Source organism: Aspergillus sydowii (genome assembly GCF_001890705.1).
Source record: "Aspergillus sydowii CBS 593.65 unplaced genomic scaffold ASPSYscaffold_8, whole genome shotgun sequence".
In the NCBI taxonomy this organism is placed as follows: Eukaryota; Fungi; Ascomycota; class Eurotiomycetes; order Eurotiales; family Aspergillaceae; genus Aspergillus; species Aspergillus sydowii.
The window spans coordinates 59,407-77,222 of NW_024467866.1; the positions used below are offsets into that span (position 1 = coordinate 59,407).

Consider the following 17,816-nt stretch of genomic DNA (forward strand, 5'->3'; position numbering starts at 1 on the left):
GTACCTGTGGGCGACGGGAGACTGGGCTCAGGGCGCAGATGATAAGCAATTGGGCAAGCAGGAATTGAGTAGGGAAGGCAATGAAAAAAAGGACGAGCGAGAGAGAGAAGGGAAGAGAAGAGGACAGAGAGAAAGGAGGACGAAATCAAGGAGCTGAGGGGATAGCGAGAGGGAGATGAGTGTGGGAGAGAGGAAGAAAGCCGCAGCAGGAGGCACTCAGTCGAGAAGCAATGGAAGCAGAGGGAGCCAGAAAGAGGCACACCAGAGGAGAACGGTATCGCGAACCCCCCAATACCGGTGGGACAGTGGGAAGCGCAGAATATTACACCACCGATACAGGTCTCTTACAAGTGGCATATTTTTGGCGCCTGGACTTTGCGGGGGTTCTCTGGCTGCTTTGCTAGTCAAATGCATTCAGTAATGCGGGGACTGACGATCAGACACTCTCCTTTTCCGCGTTGCGAACAACAACAATAATAATCGCGCATGGCGAACACAAATAATGCTCTTGTCGGGCCTTCTGCTGCTACAAACGACGGCCTCGTGCGCGCTTACAGTTCATCGAGGGCGATTATCTTCAGCTGGTTCCTGACTAACGGGCCAACAGCAAGGCAGAGACGATGATGTGACTCGCTCCACCCGCATCTGGGAGCCGACCGGCCAGCCAGCACCCAGTCAGCAACCCCCCTGGGCCCATCCCAACCATTGGCAGGCTGACACAACCACGTCTGTCGTTCCCCGGTATGAAGCTCTGATTAATTGCACACACTCGGGACGAATAATTCGGTTCTAGGGCTCGTTCTCCAGACCCAAGCGAATCCGACGCTTTCTGACAGCGAACTTCGGAACAACAAGGCTGGCCAAACTCAAAAGCTGTAAAATAACCAGATTGAGGCATTTAACCCCGTACCAAGGTAACAAGGGTAACATGATGTGGCTGTGGCCTCAGGTCAGGATGAACCGCCCAAAACACGCTTGTGACTGTCTGACTGACGGTCTTAGGCCTGGCCGGTGGGGAATGACATCATCTACCCGCTCCACCGTCAGTCGACGATTGGCTGTCAGACTGGGGAAATGCCAGCCCGGCTCTGACCCTCAGTCGATAATTCGATATCACCTCAGATACGATCCATTCCAGTGTCTGAGCCCTGAGGGCGATTGCTGCATGTCACAAATAACAATACGGGCAAATCGTCTCAAGAACCTGGTTATCCTTCACGTCGGCACATCCTCCGAGTTCTCCGAATGACAATACGATCCCTCCAGACCCTGAGGAAACCGCGGCCAGATTACCACCTATCACTGGCGATCAGATGGCCAGGTGGACTCAGGTTCATTATTGAAGTGACTCCAGGTCATTGAAGAGGCCAGTGCTGTCCGACGTCATGTGCCAGCTGGCCCAGCTCCGACCTTCCCCAATGTTTCAACTTTTTTATTTTTTTTTATTTTTTATTTTTTTGAAAAGATTTAATTTTCCTGCTAGATATTAATTATTTCCCGGTCGTCAATCAGCCGAACAGCGATGAATAATAATACCCTGTTTGAGACCAGATTGTCTGTTCGCAACTTCGACCGGGTTGACTCAGGCTGGCTGGTCCGATATCGCTCTCTGGTCGCAATGCACTTTCTCACCGGGGCTACTACAGTATCAATCACTGATTACGCCTTATCTCAACATTCTCGGAATCGACAAGGATAGCATCCGCAGCCCACAATTGATAATCAATAATTGATGATAATCACCCGCTAGACAGTAGACACATCCTCCGGATGTTCATACGGGTATTAGGTAACATTCCCAAGCCAGAACAGCTGTACTGTGTATGAACTATGAAATTGAAGGCCAGTAGTATTCTGCGCCCCTGCAGTCTCGGTTATATATTTCCGAGTTCATTCCGACTTCCGACTTCTGAGAACCATTTGCTGCTATTTAGGCTGGCGCAATCCGAGCACAAAAGCAACTGCTCGCGCCCCCGCAATATTACTACGGTAGACATCGCCCAGCAAAGCACGTTATTTAAGGTTAAAACCATTGAATGGCTTATACAAACAATATCATCAGAGCCATTATTAGGACCACAGCCGCTTTATGACATACCACAGCCAAATTCAATAAGAAGCACCAGTCCTAGCTAGTTAACCCATAAGCATTAATCTCTTGAGGAACTGTACAGTATACATCGTACCAAGGTCAGGTACTTATAGTTCCGACAATAACCCCATCTGATTGGCCAGACAGTGCCGGAATTCGAAACCCACCACAGCTTGTTGAGTGTCCATGATACGCCAGTTCTTTTTGGCAGTGCTCATTCAATTCTAGAGATGCAGCAGATATGACAAAATTGATGGAGACCACAGGTTGTGCTAACGTGGAGTCAACTCCGACTCAAGGTCAGCATGTGCACACAACAGCTCTAGGATCTGCGGCATCACTTCCACGTTCTCGGGGCTATTGTGCCCGAGGACAATTCGGCCTTCATCATCACAGGCTAACGCTGGGCGTGGGTCCATGTTGCCAGTGCTGACCAGGAGATCACACATCTCCAGGTCACCGAGCCGCACAGCCACGCGCAAGGGATCCTGTTCCCCATGTTGAGGGTAGGTATTCCAATCGGTGCTACTCTGCAGAAGTAATATTCTGGCGGATTTGTATCGGTTCCCCGGGGCCTGTATGTTCTTGATGATTCGCACCAAGGGTGTGTTTCCCTGGTCATCTGTTTGGTGTACGCCTTCCTGAAAGGCGGGAATCAAAAGGCCAAACATATTCGGATTGCAGATGTTGGAAGCTAGATGGAGCACATTTTCGCAGCGGTAGTTTCGGTGCTGAAGATGTGCTCTAATGAGCTCCTCCCCTAACAAAAAGACTACCATATCAACCTGGTTTTCCAAAACAGCTTCTCCAACTGATTGATGAGTTGGCTTACGAAACGCCCGCGGTCCCTGTTGCTCATATGGGGGCTCACGTAACAATTCGTTCCGCAGCTCTGATTTGCCCTGTGCGCTGCTTATCAACCGACGCGCGAACTGCACACACCCTGCGCTGGCAGCCACACAGAGGAGATCATTGCCCCATTTTCCTTCAATCATCTTGTCCAAGACGTAGTCGACCAACCCAAATACAAAATTCCAGTTGTGGCGATGTACTCCTAGCTCACGCCACTTTCTTATGACGAGCCGGAAAAAGCGAATATTCTGTAGCTGGTGCCCAAGTCTCTTATCTAAAAAAAAGCATCTTGAGCCTCGATACATCACCCCACTGCAGGATTTGATCAGTAGCTGCCAAGGCTGTCTCCCGAAGGAACTTGTCCTAGTTGAAACTCGAGTTATCAAGCATATCTCGTAGCACGGCCTCTGAGCCATAGAGCGCAGCGATTCCAAGAGGATCATATAGATGACTATTAAACTCAACCCTTGGCGTCAATGTGCACCCCGGGCGACAATTTTGTTGAATCCAATTGCGCAGCCGAGTCGAGCCCGCTTGGCATAGATCCTCTATCCTTGCCAGTAGACTTGGAAGGGAGTTAGTTGGGACGTTGGCCAAATGCTCCAGCCAAAAGCATGAAGCGTAAACAAAATGCTCGCCAAATCCACGATCAACAGGATCATAACGAATAAAACATGCAGTATCTTTCTCCCAGTCTTCCCATGTGCAAATGGGATTGAATCGACCGGACCGTTGTTTCCCTTAAAGAAATCGTATCCTTGAGGCAGCTCCGCAATTGCTGCTTGTTCCTCAGAAAATAGATCGCAATGGGTGATATCTTCGAGGAGATACCGGATACAAATATCCAAAATGATTGCTTCAAGGTATTGCGGATCCTGGCTGGGGATCACTTGATCACTTCCCGTTGAGCCCAGATGAGCTGGCTGTGGCTGTTGGGAGGCCCATTCCTCTATAACAAACTCCTTCACTGACTGGTGTACAAATCGAACCTGGTGCTTTTGGAGGTTTTCGTAGTCTACCCGGGAAATAAATGGATAAATCATACTCATGATTCTTTGGTGGTCTACTAACTGGGAAACAGCATGCACAGTTGTAACGTCTTGAGTGGTGCCCAACGCAACAGCCCAGGCGAGCTCCAGTATACTCAAAGGTCTGTGGGCGACCACGAGAAGTCTCAGAGCTGTCCTGGCCAGCTTTTCATTTTCGGGGTCACCTAAAGTGCAGCGGGAAAGCAATGTGACGTAAAGACTTGAAAGCTGCATTGGTAGTTGCATGCTATCCAAGAAGCGCTGCATGGGGTTGAATGCCATGATTTTTCGGATTTCGAGAATGTCAATTATTGTTTTCGTCCATATAGCACTCCCTTGCGCTGAACGAGAGAGTTTATTAATAACAAGAGCTTTGACGTCCGCTGACAGGTAGGGAAGGCGCCTTTCCATTATTTTGTCAGCGATAATGCAATCTCGGCGAGTGTCAGCGCGCAGCTCAATTTTAGCAGTATCACCCAGTTGGTTTAGTATCTCTTCTTGAGGACGAGAGGACAGTATAGTTTTCAGGCAAGGAATTTTCTGGGACGAAGATCTTAGTAGCCCGAGAAGGTCGTTGCGTGATAATCTATCACATTCGTCCAGTCCGTCAATAACGACGAAGAGGGGTCGGTCAACCGTGTCCAGTAGCATTTGAAGCGACTCTCCCAGTTCTGTAATGCTCGTGGCTGGATCGACAATCCCGGAAACCTGGGATTCCTCATACCATTTGGAAAACTGTCTTTTTAGGCCAGGAAGCTGTTCGAGAAGAGACAGTATGAGAGCGGAGACTATGTTAAGTGCCTTTCCAGACCCATCGTCTCGGCAATAGTAATAACATAACTTTGGCTGGGGCAGTTGGCGCCCGCTCCGTCGGCGCAGCTCATCAATGATAAACGACATAGCGACTGTCTTTCCATGGCCCACATCCCCAAGGATCACCAACTGCTCTGACTTCGAAGAGTTATACCAGCTCATGAAGCCAGGGTCGTCAAGTAAGTATTCACAGGCACCATCAGCTCGGAGACTTCGCAGGCTGGCGTGATATTTGTTCTGGCGAACCGCCTTCTCGCTGTCTAGCCATCTGGAGACTAAAGCTACTTAGCCGTGCATACAATAGGTCCCAAAACCCCAAGTACTTACTTTTAAAGACATAGAGCGTAGCCTTTATGTCGTCTAAAATGTCAAATGTGGCTTTTTGTATAATCTTTTGAAGAGTGTCAGCATGTGTCAGGAAATATGGGACGATATTTGGAATACGGTCCGTCTCGAAAAACATTTGTAACCGCTTTGCTCTTTTTCTAGTCAGTATTTCAACAGCGGCTCCATAAAACTCCAGAATCTTCTCGTAGACCAGTACAAGTATCTGTAAGATGTTAGAAGAGCTCGAAAGTATTAACCACAGGAATAATACCTTGTGAATGTCTAGCCTATCCGCTTTTTGCCCGAGCGTATCGCAATCATCAATATAAGACATTCAACCTAGCATGTTCCCGATTTGCTTTGCAATCTCTTCGTTGGTATTTGCAAAACTGATTGCTATTTGTGTACATGTCAGTTAATACGAGTGATACACTAATGCCCATCGAAATTCGAAAAATCCGCCTTATGAACGAACGAACATACCACAGTAACACCATCTAACCATACCCAAAACCGCAGATGCAATCGGCTCGAGGTTTGCTACTTGGGATGCCAGATCCAAGGCAAACTTGAAACTCTCAAGAGGTACTTTTGCAGCCCGCAAACACTTCACACCTCTCAAGAAGGCTGATTGTTGCACTTCGTCTTTCTCGATGTTATCAATATTCTCCAACATCTGTTTGACATGCTTTCCCTCCAGAAGAGCAATGTCTAATTCTCCGCGAGGGTTCTCAACCGCTGGTGAAGTCTGTGCCGTAGCGCTTCACCTTCTGTTGGCTTTGTCATTGTGGGAAGGAAGCCAAAGGCGTCTTTGAAAGTTGAGCACAACGTAGCGTTGACAGTTGACGCTCATCCAACAGCCATCCATGGCTCGCGGGAGGAGGAGATTGCCTTTATAAAAGGACAGCACGTCAGCCATGATGCTGCTATCCGTTGGTGATACTTATCCTCCAGAATGAGTGATGTTGATTGGAGATATTCCGGGTTACTTTATTTTTTTTTGGCAGTACTTAATAGTAGCTTGAGCGACAAGGCCTATATGGTTGCATGCCTCGTATTACAGAGTGGTTTGACATCAAACAAACAGCTATCGGGGAAGGTTAGTCTAATAGGTATCCAGTAGTTCTAGCAGTTGGAGTCTTGGCAATGTATGGGTACTGGTAGGACAAACAATCAACGATAAATGTTCACCGTCAAGAGACTGCGAGCAATGAGCAGGCTATGTTTCTACAAATAAAGAAGAGCAGTGCAAACACATGAATTAATGTTCAGATTATAAAATAAAAGCGCATGGGCAATCACAGTCTGTTCTGCCGACTTGGGTAGGTAATCCACACCGCCTTTGCTCGGTGTCCCGTGGCCCGTCGAAGCCTCATACGTAGACTTGACTCCTGCACCTACCATAACACTGGAGTCTCGTCAAGATGTCCAGCACAATTACTCCTGTTTTGGCGCTCGACCGGACCGTGGACATAACTATGGATGCCGTGGAAGTTTCCCATCCCCTCTGCCGATGGCTTCAGCAAAACCCGTGAAGTCGAGGCTGCCCGGTGTTCATGTCAAAGCAAATCCACACCGTGCATTAACGTGCAAATGTTGCACAACTCCAACTTTCTTCCATGCGCCCCTAGTATAGACTATCTATATTCCTCACAAGTCGCAGCTGCACTTATTTTCCTCCATGGCCCATTGGCTTGCATATGACTGGGCCCACAATGGATACCCACCCGACCCGTGGCAGAATCAACGATGTTTTCGAGGCCTCGAGAACAATTCGTGCTGGCGAGTTGTTGAAGACGGATATCACTGCCTTGCTCTTTGTCCCAGTTATACTTGACTGCGGATAATACGCAAAGTACCACTTCATGTAGGTCCAATGGGGTAATGTACTTGGAAAGGAGAGTCCGTTGGTAGTTGGATCATCCACGCTAAGGATCCTGAATGGGTCTTCAATCTTTTCTTCAAGCGGCTGGCTGGGTTGAAAGTTTAGAATTGAAACTTGGAACCTGGGGCCGACTGAGGCTCCTGATAGGGGGGTTCTACGGAGGTGTGCACTAAAAGTATCCGCGCGGCGCTAGTGTACCAAATGTAACACTTGTTCAATATTACTAGTAAATTTGTATGAGAGATGTAACCCAGGCAACATAATTGCGGCTATCTATTTAAAATGCCCCTCAAACACGCAAAAAGGTCAAAAGGAGAAGAAATGAAGCTATTCACAGTCTATCCACTCAGGTGAGAGATCTTGACGAGTGGAGAGCTGTCCTTTCAACCGCTTACCTCTCCAATTGCGTGTATCTGAGCCTTCTCGATACTCGTTGCCCCCCTCTAAGCGGATTATCTCATTACGATTTATAAGTAGGCGTTGAATCCAGTCCTGGATCATCTTCTGTGGTAGCTCATTCCACGCCTTAATCCATACCTCTTTAGCAGTCTTTCTATCCCGAGGCGCTCCTCGCGCAGTTGTACGTTTCTTTAGCCATGACCAACAAGGCTCAATTGCATTAAGATCAGGTGAATTACCCGGCCAGTCATCAATCCGTTGGATACCATAATAATCGTATACACGTTGCTGGGCGTGGTGACGATGAGCAGGTGCCTTATCCTCTAGAACTCGTGTATTCGGCCGTGCCTCCTTGCAGCGTTTCGCGAAAGGGATAAGATAGGGAATTAAAACCTCCTAAAGTAGCCCAGAAGTTAGATATTATAAAGAAATCGTATATAAAAAAGAACCAGACCTTTTGATACCGATACCAATCAACCCCCCCTTTACCCTTGCGTACAAGCTTGCCATTTTTCTCGTTCCATTGAAATTCTGGCTTTCGACCACCTCTAGGACGAAGTTGAAGCCGACGAAGAGCTGTATTCAACTCCCATTCCTGTCTGCATACTGGCTCAAGGTCTTCATTCATCTCTTCAATTGCTTTATCTGCATTTCGTCGTTGAAGAGCTGACTCTGGATCGTAGATATATAAAGGACCTTTAGAGTCCCATGAAAAGCATGCCCATACCATAAACTCCGAGCAACCCTTCCACCGTCTTCGTATACACGTTTGATTATATTGATCCTCAGGTGTACGCCATACTCGAACCGCTCCGCGTCGTTGACCTAGAACAACAGCCGTTTCATCGGTAAATATAAGATCTTTTATCGAATCGTTGGTCCACGGGTTCTGAAGACAATATTCAAGCCGTTTGGCCTTCATCGCGTCAGTAAGACCAGGTTTAGTAGAGGGTTTCGCATTATTTAAGCCATAAGAATGAAGAATACGCAGAACTGAAGATGAAGATATACCGGCTTCAAAAGCTAGTATTTCAGAGGATTTCTCACGCCCAGCTCGATCCTTTGAAATACTCTGTAGTATAGAACTTTCTATAGCTGGAGTAATTTCTTTAGGACGACCTGAGCGCTTGCTATCCTCGAAATACTCCTTCTTAACCCTTAGAGACTCCTCTGGTTTATATCCACGCGCCTTTGCCTTCTTTATAAGGTCCTGAATCGTCCGCGGAGCCACCTCTAAATAAGAAGCAATGTCCAGCGTTTTGAAGCCAAGGCCATATAAAGTAAGGATCTGGACGCGGAGTTCTACCGGATGATAACCATTGGCAGGCATCGCGGGGCCTTGAAGGTGTAAAGAGATCTCGGTGGCTTATTGAATTATAGAGGCAGGCAGGAGGTTTTAAAGACACTAAAAATCTGAAAGATCCGTGAAATAGCGGTCTGAATAGCTTCAATATTGAGGATTTAGAGGATTCAAAAGGAATTGACGGAGCAGAAGATCAAAACAATTAGTTAAGTCAGGATTATGTTTTGATGTTTTATACCTCATACAAATTTACTAGTAATATTGAACAAGTGTTACATTTGGTACACTAGCGCCGCGCGGATACTTTTAGTGCACACCTCCGTATTATACTCCGCATGATTCAAATCCCAGGCTAGTTCAGATATGTATGGTTCCGCCCCGTCGATGTCATTCATCGCTCAGGAATTTTTATCCTGATTCTGGAAGGCCTATCATAGGTTTGGCCTAACAATCTCACATACAATGTAGTACCAACTTTGCTTTGCGATATTGACGTGAAGGACTGAAGGTGGCTTTCGTCCACCGTCAGGTAGAGTTAGGCGGCCGCCGCCCAGGTGGGTAGAAAGTGGTGGGTCCGCTACGTGACGAGTATACACAATTTTTTGCTCAACCTGAAAACATCGTCCCGTCTTGCTCACTCTCACCCTCATCCTCAAGATTGCCCTGTGTCTTCAGTCTTCAGTCTCCACCATTCGACTAAGATGCTTCATACTCGACTTCGCCCTCTCCGTCTTCCCCGTGCTGCAGATCTTCCCTCCTCTTCGTCCTCTTCTGGCGCAACACCGAACTGCGGCTCTGAGGATGTAGATGAAGACTTCGATGAGGATCCAGAGGACCTTTTTGCCTCATTCATCCAAATACCACACCTCTTTCCTGACGACGTCCCTCACATCCACGGCGACCCTGGCCAACAGCTCATCTACTCTTCCCCACTATATGGCGACCTACGGATAATGGTCCCGTCCTACCCGGGTCAAAGTGAGGACAAGTCAAAGGAAACTATTGGAGTCAGCCCCGTTGATGGTGCAACGGCGCGCCTGGAGGAAGAGCGGAAACTACACGCGCATTTTCTCTGGAGTGCGGGTATGGTTGTTGCAGAGGGGATTGAGTACGCCGACTCGCAGAGCAAATCTGGCGATGGAGACCTGGAGATGTGGAAGGTACGAGGGGAGAAAGTATTGGAATTAGGCGCTGGTTTGTTCTTCCCCCCTCTCTCTCCTTTCCTAAAATTTCTCATACGCCACTTGCGCAAGAAGTTGGATTTGGGAACGTACTGATTATCATACACAGGCGCCGCACTCCCATCCATAACAGCCGCGCTAGCAAAGGCATCGGCAGTAACAATCACAGACCATCCATCGTCTCCAGCCCTAGGACCATCAGGCGCTATATCCTTCAACGTCAAGTGTAACCTTTCTCGCCCAGAATGCGCCGCCGAAATTGACATCCGACCACACGAATGGGGAACAACTCTCACCTCCGATCCCTGGGCTGTCGCCAATAAGGGCCTGTACACACGTATCATAGCAGCAGACTGCTACTGGATGCGCTCTCAGCACGAGAATCTTGCGCGCACAATGAAGTGGTTCCTTGCGCCAATGGGGAAGGTCTGCGTTGTTGCGGGGTTCCATACAGGGAGGTCCATCGTGGCGGGATTTTTCGAGACGGTCGTGGAAATGGGGTTAGAGATCGAGAAGATCTATGAGCGGGACTTGAACTCGAGTTTGGACGAGGAGGGCGGAGAGCTGAGGAGGGAGTGGGTTAGTGAAAGAGAGGGTGAGGGCGTGGAGAACAGGAGGAGGTGGTGTGTCATTGCTGTTTTGAAGCATGCCTCTTCTGCTTCTTTTACCTAGCTCTATAGAGGGCCATGTGATATGAATTATGATAAAGACATTAGACACGCTGAAAGCGCTGTTTTGAAGCATGCCTCTTCTGCTTCTTTTACCTAGCTCTATAGAGGGCCATGTGATATGAATTATGATAAAGACATTAGACACGCTGAAAGCACACTGTGCAGACTCCCTGTCCTTCTTGCCCACCGAACCTGAACCGGGGATATTGGACTCTGCCCCAGACAACCAACTTTCCAGAGTCAGAATCACCAGCTTCAAACCCAATCGAGGCAGAAGTAAACCATTGAACGACCTCCTCCTCAGTCCAGTTACAACTCGTCACAACTAGGAATCCACCCTTCCGGACCAACCCCCCGGAAATCCCAGGATACCGCTCGCATTGATTCTTCTCTGCCATCAGGGAAACAGCATCGAACGTCCCCTTGTCAAGAACAATATCAAACCCTCCCTTGTTATACGGGAACCACCCTACTTTCCCCGCACGCAACTCGTCCTCAGAACCGAGGATATCCCACTCTTCAAACTGAATCTCGTCCCATCCTTCTTCTTCTTCTCCCTCCCCAGCAGCTCCCTCCTCGTCACCATCATCATCGGACCCAACCCCACCCTCATCCTCCGAATCCGTCTGATAAGCGTCATGCCTCCTTGTAACCTGCAATTCCCTCGCCAACTCCACGCTCTTCCCCGAATAATCAACCCCCACCATATCCCCCACAAACCCGCCGCGCTTCCTCAGCAACGCCAACATACTGCCATTCCCCGTCCCAAGATCCAATACACTCGGCTGCTTTTTCTTGTCCTCCGCACTAAGCACTGTCTTTCTTGCTCCCTTCTTCCCTCCTCCTCCTTCTCCTCCTCCTCCCCGTCTAGATCCTAGCGTATTACACGGCGCAAGGGGAAACTCATCCCGCGTTAAGAATTCAAGGACCTTCTGCGGCGCATTGTGTTCCGAGAACCAGGAGGTGCCGGGGTCCGAGTCGCCATTGTAATCATCGTCTTCATCTTCGTTTTCTTCGTCGGAGTCTTTCACTCCATCTAGGTCTTCGTCTTCGTTATTGCCGTCGGCGGCGGGGGTTTTATCGTCCGCCACGTTCTTCTGTTTCGTCGAGATATGCGTTAGGGTCCTGGAGTAGAAGGTTTCCCAGCTGGTTTTCGGTTAGTTCTTATTTTGACATATTATATCTTGGTCTAGATTCATGCGCATGGTGTGTTCATCACGTAGATGAGTATTGTGCTGCTGTATGTAGCATAGCGAGGGGAGGAGGGGGAGGTAGCGGGGTAAAATTCGTCCGCGCGTGGAAGTTCGGACTCACTATTCCTTTGTACCTAGTTCGCTAGGTGAGAGATGGGTGGGGTGTGTTTCATCTGCTGTGTTTGCCATATTGAATGATTCAATTGTCGATAGAATCGGTTGGCGGAGGAATTGTAAGTAGTGAAAGCAAGCTGTCTAAAAATGATTTGGAGTTGAGATTTCTCGCGGGCTGGTCCCGCACGCGCACTTGGAAACCCTCCCAACAACACCCCTTTTTCAAATAGTAGTACTACGAATTTACGATTGATTAAAGTATTGAATATTCCGTTATTTAGAATCCGCATTCATAACTGTGTTCAGAGAGTCCCCAGGGTATTTGACAGCCATCACATATTAAAAAATAGACAGTAGACAGAGCGAATGTATATGATGGGAAGTAGACCGAATTGCCCACAAAACCAACAACACATCAATAATATTACAAGTTAACAGGAACGAGAATCCGAACCTTTACCTCTTTTGAACGCCCAGGACGCCAATGTGAAGCATGCCATGCTAGCTTTGGTTCGATCGAAAGCTGCGATAAGAGCGAATGGTAGGAAAAAACGAATGCGATACAAATTAACAACCGTGAAGCCTGCTCCCGGTTGTGCGATCATCCGAAGTGAAAAAATAAAGGAAAAACCTGGTCAATAGCGAAAGTGCGAGGAGTCATGGAATCATCACGAGTGTGATTCAGGAAAATGGGAATCACAAAAACTCATCAATGCTTCTCATAATTAGTCGCTCGTGGCCCTGTGGAGGGGACCGGGGATCCGCGACTGGAACTTGGTTTGGTTGCCCATCTTCAAGAATACCTGACAATGGCCGAGGTCGAGCCACTGCTAAGAAGCCCGTTGTCCGTGGCGAAAAAAGGGCTGCAGAAGGATCATCGGTATTCTTCACAAAAGCATTTCTGGACGCGCCATTCGAGTGGTCACCGTCGGTCTCGCTCTGGGCGGAGCGGCCTTGATTATCCGTATTGAAGAAACTCTGCCGTAAAGCTAGAGGACGCGGTGAAATACTCCGCTTATGTGAGAGCGATTTAGGAAATCCCAAGCTGTTGGCCGAAACAGGTGTTGTGCGGTCGGTTGACGGCACGGATAGCGAAGCGGAGCTTAGTGAACTCTGGGATAGCGGGTTAGACGAAGTTGGTCCAGTACCAGCGCTAGCTGCACCCCTTGACACATCCGTCTGGGACGACGATGGAGGAACCCCAGACTGCGGCGTCGGCGGTGCAGACCCTCTGCACGACCAATCCCCCGAGGATGGTCGGGATCCACGTATTAAGCGGGAACGGAAATCCGTCAACTGATAGATGAGGCTCATGTTCGGTGAAACCCAACGACTGCGTTCCTTAACAGTTTCATACATCGAGTTGAAATCCAAATGCCTGTTTTTGTACAGTCCGTATGCGATTACCAGGGAAGCGGATCGACTGGCACCGAGTTGGCAGTGAATGAGGACCTTCTTTCCCTGGGATATCCGGGAATCGATCAGCTCACATAGCGGATATAGATCATCGAGAATCTCCGAGTTGTGATCCCAGCCTACATGCACATATTCCGGTCCGGTTCGTTCATTGCGCGGTGTAGCGGGTGATGACTCGTCACTAGGGAGGTATTCGAAGGCCGACTTAAAAGATATATCTGAAAGCGCCGTGAACGGCGTTGAACAAGACTGACGCCTATGATCGGCGTTTCCACTGCGTAAAGCACTCATCACTGTTTGAGTATTGTCGGCCGATTTGCTGAACGGATTCACTACTTCCTTGGCCACGTTCACAACGACGTCGAACCGTGCAGCTTCATCCGCGGTCGGCTCCAGGTACAGAAAAACGCCCGAGTCGTAGATTTGGATGGGGCCATTTGGATAACCACGCTCACTGCGACGTGCAGACTCTCTCGATTGCGGCGCGTCATCTTCTTCTACCAGTTCGTGCAAAACCGTTTCTGAGATAGCCTCCTCGCCAGCAACGGAAGGGACTGGAGATAAATGGTCCTCGGATGGGGCGGACGTTCGTCGATAACCGTGCTGCGTGCTTGGTCTTGGCAGTTGCATGCCGCCTTTCGGGCCGAATGACGGAGAGAACACAGACGTCAGCGAAGGCGATGACTCGGTGTGTCGCAAAGATAGCCGGCCGTGGGGGGTTGGCGGGACCACCTCAGGAATGTTACTGGAGAAGGATCGATCGAACTTGGGAGTTTGGATTGTCAAACCAGCGGGCTTTCGTCTTATTCCCTTTGGTGGGATATTGATAGGTGAGGCTGGGGCAGACAGATGATGCTGAGAGTTTGTCTCGACAACGGAGGCTGTAGAGATCGAGGGCCTTGAGGAGCTCAGCGGTGGCGGCATCCTTAGCGAGAGGTTCTTTAGGTTTCTGTCCCGCCTCCCTGGGGAATCGGGTCGTTTTTGTGTTGTTGAAGAATCTGATGTCATCTTCGACAAATTGTTTTGAGCTGTGGATAGCGCTTGGTTTTCAATATTGCGCGGCGGGGCCATAAATTTCGAGTACGAGAGCGGCATCGAGGTTGGCGACTCCGGTGACGAATTTGGCGAGGTATCTGAGGTAATAGGGGAATCGAATGTCGAAACCGTAGTTGTAGGGGATGAATCGGCTGACCCAGACGTCACGGAGGAAATGCTCTCACGGTGTTGGAAAGGAAGGGGCCGTCGCAGGTTGTTGCCCGCAACATTAGTCGGAAACCTATACGGGTGTATCTTTGATTGTTCCTCTTTTTCTAAGGATATAGGCGAGTCCCCGCCAAACACCGACATAAATGATGGGAATGAATCCGGCAGCGACGGTGGGCTAGTTTGAACGGGCATGGTGAAATCAGGCTTTGAAGTGCGCCTGCGTTTGAAAGAGGACGATCTTCCGGATTCGCCGCTATTATAGGGAGGTATAACGACGGATAGCGGCGGTGTTGTATCCGTTGGGCTGTGCCTGTGAGCAGGCCTGGTAAAACTGGAAAGTGTAGTGCTTGCTACCAGCGCAAACGACCTTTTGGACAGAGGATAATCAGTTTCCATGTTTCAGCTTATGATGGCGAAAGAGATGAGGAAGCGGCCGGAAGAAAAAGAAGTAGAGCTGCAAGGAGAGTGAAACCAGGCCGGCGATCGGCACGGTTCAGAAGAGCGCAATCACAACAAATAGATATTGGATCGAGAAAGAATACGAAAGGACTCTTGCTTCACAGCTGTCGAACACACAGAGGGCATATAGAAGCGATGGAACCAGCAAGATCGAATAATAGGCTTCTATCAAGGCCACATACCAAGAATTGTCACCAAAGAGCGGGCTCGCTATTGGGATCTGTCAGCGAGAACACAGTATAAAGGAACGTGGTGGAGGTTCCTGCAAGGCGCAAGGGAGCTTCGGAGTCAAAGGAGCGATGTCAAAAAAGACGGAAAAAGAATAGAGTAAAGTGACGAAATAATGAGGAGAACAATAACAAAGTGTTGTTCCTCAAAAAGTGATGAACAGAGGGTGATATCAAAGGGAAGATTTGCCGCCCAGTACTTCGTTGTGGGCAGTCGTTCCCTGGGATGAAGAAAGGAACCGTCGAAGTAACGATGTCGAGCCCTTTCAGTCAACCTCGAGGGAAATGCAGGAAAGTGGTCTTAGAACGACTGCCCACAGCAGGTAGGAAGGGAGCAAGGCAGGTTGAAGGTGAGAAGCTCACGGCGAGCGAGGTAATGCAGTGGGAGCGGAGCAAGAGGACTGGCGAGGCGAGGGAGAGACGGAGAAAGAGATGCAGGCCAGAGGATGAAGGGAAAAGGCAGGTCGCGAGTCAGAAAGACAGACACCAGGCCGTCATGCGTGAGAAGGAGAGAAGAGGAAAGAGGGCTTTGGGGAGAGGCAGATCAAGTGGAGGGACAGGAAGTGGCAGAGTGAGCGCCTGGAGAGTTGCACTGAAACTCGAATAATACCGATACATAAGCATTACTCTGATACAGTGTGCTGGAAACGAACTTGAAGTCGCAGCAGACGGGAAGGGAAATGATGGGCAGTGGTGCTGGTGATTGGCCGAGGCCGCCCGCGTTTGCAAGGGAAGCCAATCTCCGGTGCGAACACGGTGGGGCAGCAGGAAGACCGACTCCGGTCGACCAGATGCGAGCGCCCAATGATACCGCAGAGCCACAGAACCGCCGGGCCAGAGCTCTAAATTTAGCCGCCCAGGTCGGTGCGACAGGCTGGAAGCTGCAGATGGGCGCTAAATGCACGCAAATCACAGGCCAGCTGCTCCCAACAATGCGCGGGCGAGCCAGTTAAGATGGGTGGACGAGTTGGAGGAACAGGCTCGGAGGCGACAGTTGGCAGGAGCCAGGAGGGGAACTCTTCTTCTCATGGGCGGGAATTGCAACGAACATCTGAAAGAGGAGGGTGGGTAACTATACAACGCAGGGGTGGAGCTGAATCGGGAAAGCCACAAGATCGCGAGTTCGCAATGTCCAATTTCCAATCATTCTGCGTGGGCATCAGAATTCCATATCCTGATGCATGGAATGAAATTGCAACTGCTCCCTTTCTCCGGCTCCTCTCTGATACGTGTAACGGGGCAGGAGGGCATGTGCAGGGTCCGTAATCAAAATTCCAGAGACAAAATGGTGGGCTGAAACCGGCAAATAACAATAATGCTGAACCTGGATGTTCTGCATACGTACCTGGGTAACAGTCCTTTCCTCCTATCTCTAAAAATGGGGACGGGTCCAAATCCAACAGAGTGGTCCAGAAGGGGTCGTCCACTCTTATCGTTGCAGTCTTCTGGAAGCAAGCAAAAAGACAGTCGTTCAGTCCGATACGGCCACAATACGAGATCCGCAGGGCCCTGCCACGATGACCAGCGATCGCAATACCAGCACCAAACTTTCGACTCCGGCCTTGAATGTTCCAAAACTTCCAAGAAGCCTTCGAGAAGCAATGCGGAAAATAACGGCTTCAACGCAAGCAATCTGGAGTTATCAATGCAGACTCGAGTTGGGACTCGCGAATCCAATATCACCAATATCGTGTCGCTGTTGCCGGCGAGACGGTGACACAGCAACAATTGTTTTAACCAACAGTTTCGACCTCTCACGGACTTGACCCGCTCTGTTATGAGCACGGTTCCTTCCGAGGCGAGTGCTTGTGCGCAGCGTTTGCCGGACTCGAATCGAGGTATAACTCAGTCAAAATCAAACAAAATTGGAAGGGAAGATACGGTCTTCAAATGAGAGAACAATGCAGCAAAGAGAAAGACAACAGCCGCAATTAACTAGAGCAACAGCGGCGAGAGATGACAAAGAGACTTTGAGGTATAATTGAATTGATGATTTTCTAGTCCGATCCACAGATTGTTTTTACGAGACAGTGGATGCAATTGCGACATCAGAGCAAACCTCCTCCTATCATTGCCGAGCTTGCAACGGTGAAACACACAGGTTGACAGGAGCTGGCTGTGCCGGTCTATCCCAGACAGTGACGCCCCTGGAAACCACGCACTCTCCTGTTGCGGTGCCATGGAGAGGCAAATTTGGACAAACACTGCGGTGAGGGCCACCGCAGATGAAACAGAGCAGCGCGCGCTAGTTCAAACTGACGAAGCGATGTGGACTTGGCTGAACCTGAAACACGCCAGACTTGAACTATTTTATTGGCATCCCGCGCCTCAGTCTCCACGGTCACGTGTGCCACGTCCATCCTGGGGATCTTCTTCAGTGTCGTCCACTTCTCAGTTTCACAGTGCGAATATCATGGCATCATGATTGACGCTGACAATTCTTGCCACTGGCTTTGGCGCTGTTTGATTGTCACCCCTTTTGCAGCGATCAAGCTGCCTGGACCACTGGCCACTGGGGCTTGAATCCAACACTTGAAGCCCTCCCGCACCCGCGTCAGGCGAGCCGCGTGGGTAGATCCTTTAATAAGGATGGAAATAGTAAAAGTTGCGTTGGCCTTCTCAAGCAGTGAAGAACAGGGCAACTTGGACC

General features: G+C 49.4%; 6 protein-coding genes across 6 annotated transcripts; 1 reads left to right on the forward strand and 5 right to left on the reverse strand.

The window, feature by feature from the left end:
- Nucleotides 1-2,364: 2,364 nt before the first annotated feature.
- Nucleotides 2,365-3,087, reverse strand: ASPSYDRAFT_32951 (uncharacterized protein; the record flags this gene model as incomplete). The annotated part of the gene is made up of 1 exon (XM_040845037.1): nt 2,365-3,087. The coding sequence occupies one exon, from the start codon at nt 3,085-3,087 to the stop codon at nt 2,365-2,367; it is 723 nt and encodes a 240-aa protein (XP_040700591.1).
- Nucleotides 3,088-3,492: 405 nt separating this feature from the next.
- On the reverse strand, nt 3,493-5,446 carry ASPSYDRAFT_91102 (uncharacterized protein; the record flags this gene model as incomplete). The annotated part of the gene is made up of 3 exons (XM_040852434.1): nt 3,493-5,060; nt 5,113-5,335; nt 5,384-5,446. 3 exons carry the CDS (start codon nt 5,444-5,446, stop codon nt 3,493-3,495), a joined length of 1,854 nt encoding a protein of 617 aa, XP_040700592.1.
- Nucleotides 5,447-7,333: 1,887 nt separating this feature from the next.
- ASPSYDRAFT_97288 (uncharacterized protein) lies at nt 7,334-8,726 on the reverse strand (the record flags this gene model as incomplete). Its single annotated transcript, XM_040853233.1, has 2 exons — nt 7,334-7,711; nt 7,896-8,726. Coding segments are annotated over 2 exons (1,209 nt in total), but the record flags the coding sequence as incomplete, so codon positions are not given.
- Nucleotides 8,727-9,400: 674 nt separating this feature from the next.
- ASPSYDRAFT_32953 (putative nicotinamide N-methyltransferase) lies at nt 9,401-10,552 on the forward strand (the record flags this gene model as incomplete). Its single annotated transcript, XM_040845038.1, has 2 exons — nt 9,401-9,893; nt 9,990-10,552. The coding sequence occupies 2 exons, from the start codon at nt 9,401-9,403 to the stop codon at nt 10,550-10,552; spliced, it is 1,056 nt and encodes a 351-aa protein (XP_040700594.1).
- A 136-nt stretch (nt 10,553-10,688) lies between these two features.
- ASPSYDRAFT_91105 (putative S-adenosylmethionine-dependent methyltransferase) lies at nt 10,689-11,933 on the reverse strand (the record flags this gene model as incomplete). The annotated part of the gene is made up of 2 exons (XM_040852435.1): nt 10,689-11,697; nt 11,866-11,933. 2 exons carry the CDS (start codon nt 11,931-11,933, stop codon nt 10,689-10,691), a joined length of 1,077 nt encoding a protein of 358 aa, XP_040700595.1.
- Nucleotides 11,934-12,554: 621 nt separating this feature from the next.
- On the reverse strand, nt 12,555-14,672 carry dspD (putative protein-tyrosine phosphatase; the record flags this gene model as incomplete). Its single annotated transcript, XM_040852436.1, has 1 exon — nt 12,555-14,672. The coding sequence occupies one exon, from the start codon at nt 14,670-14,672 to the stop codon at nt 12,555-12,557; it is 2,118 nt and encodes a 705-aa protein (XP_040700596.1).
- Between the last annotated feature and the right edge of the window lie 3,144 nt (nt 14,673-17,816).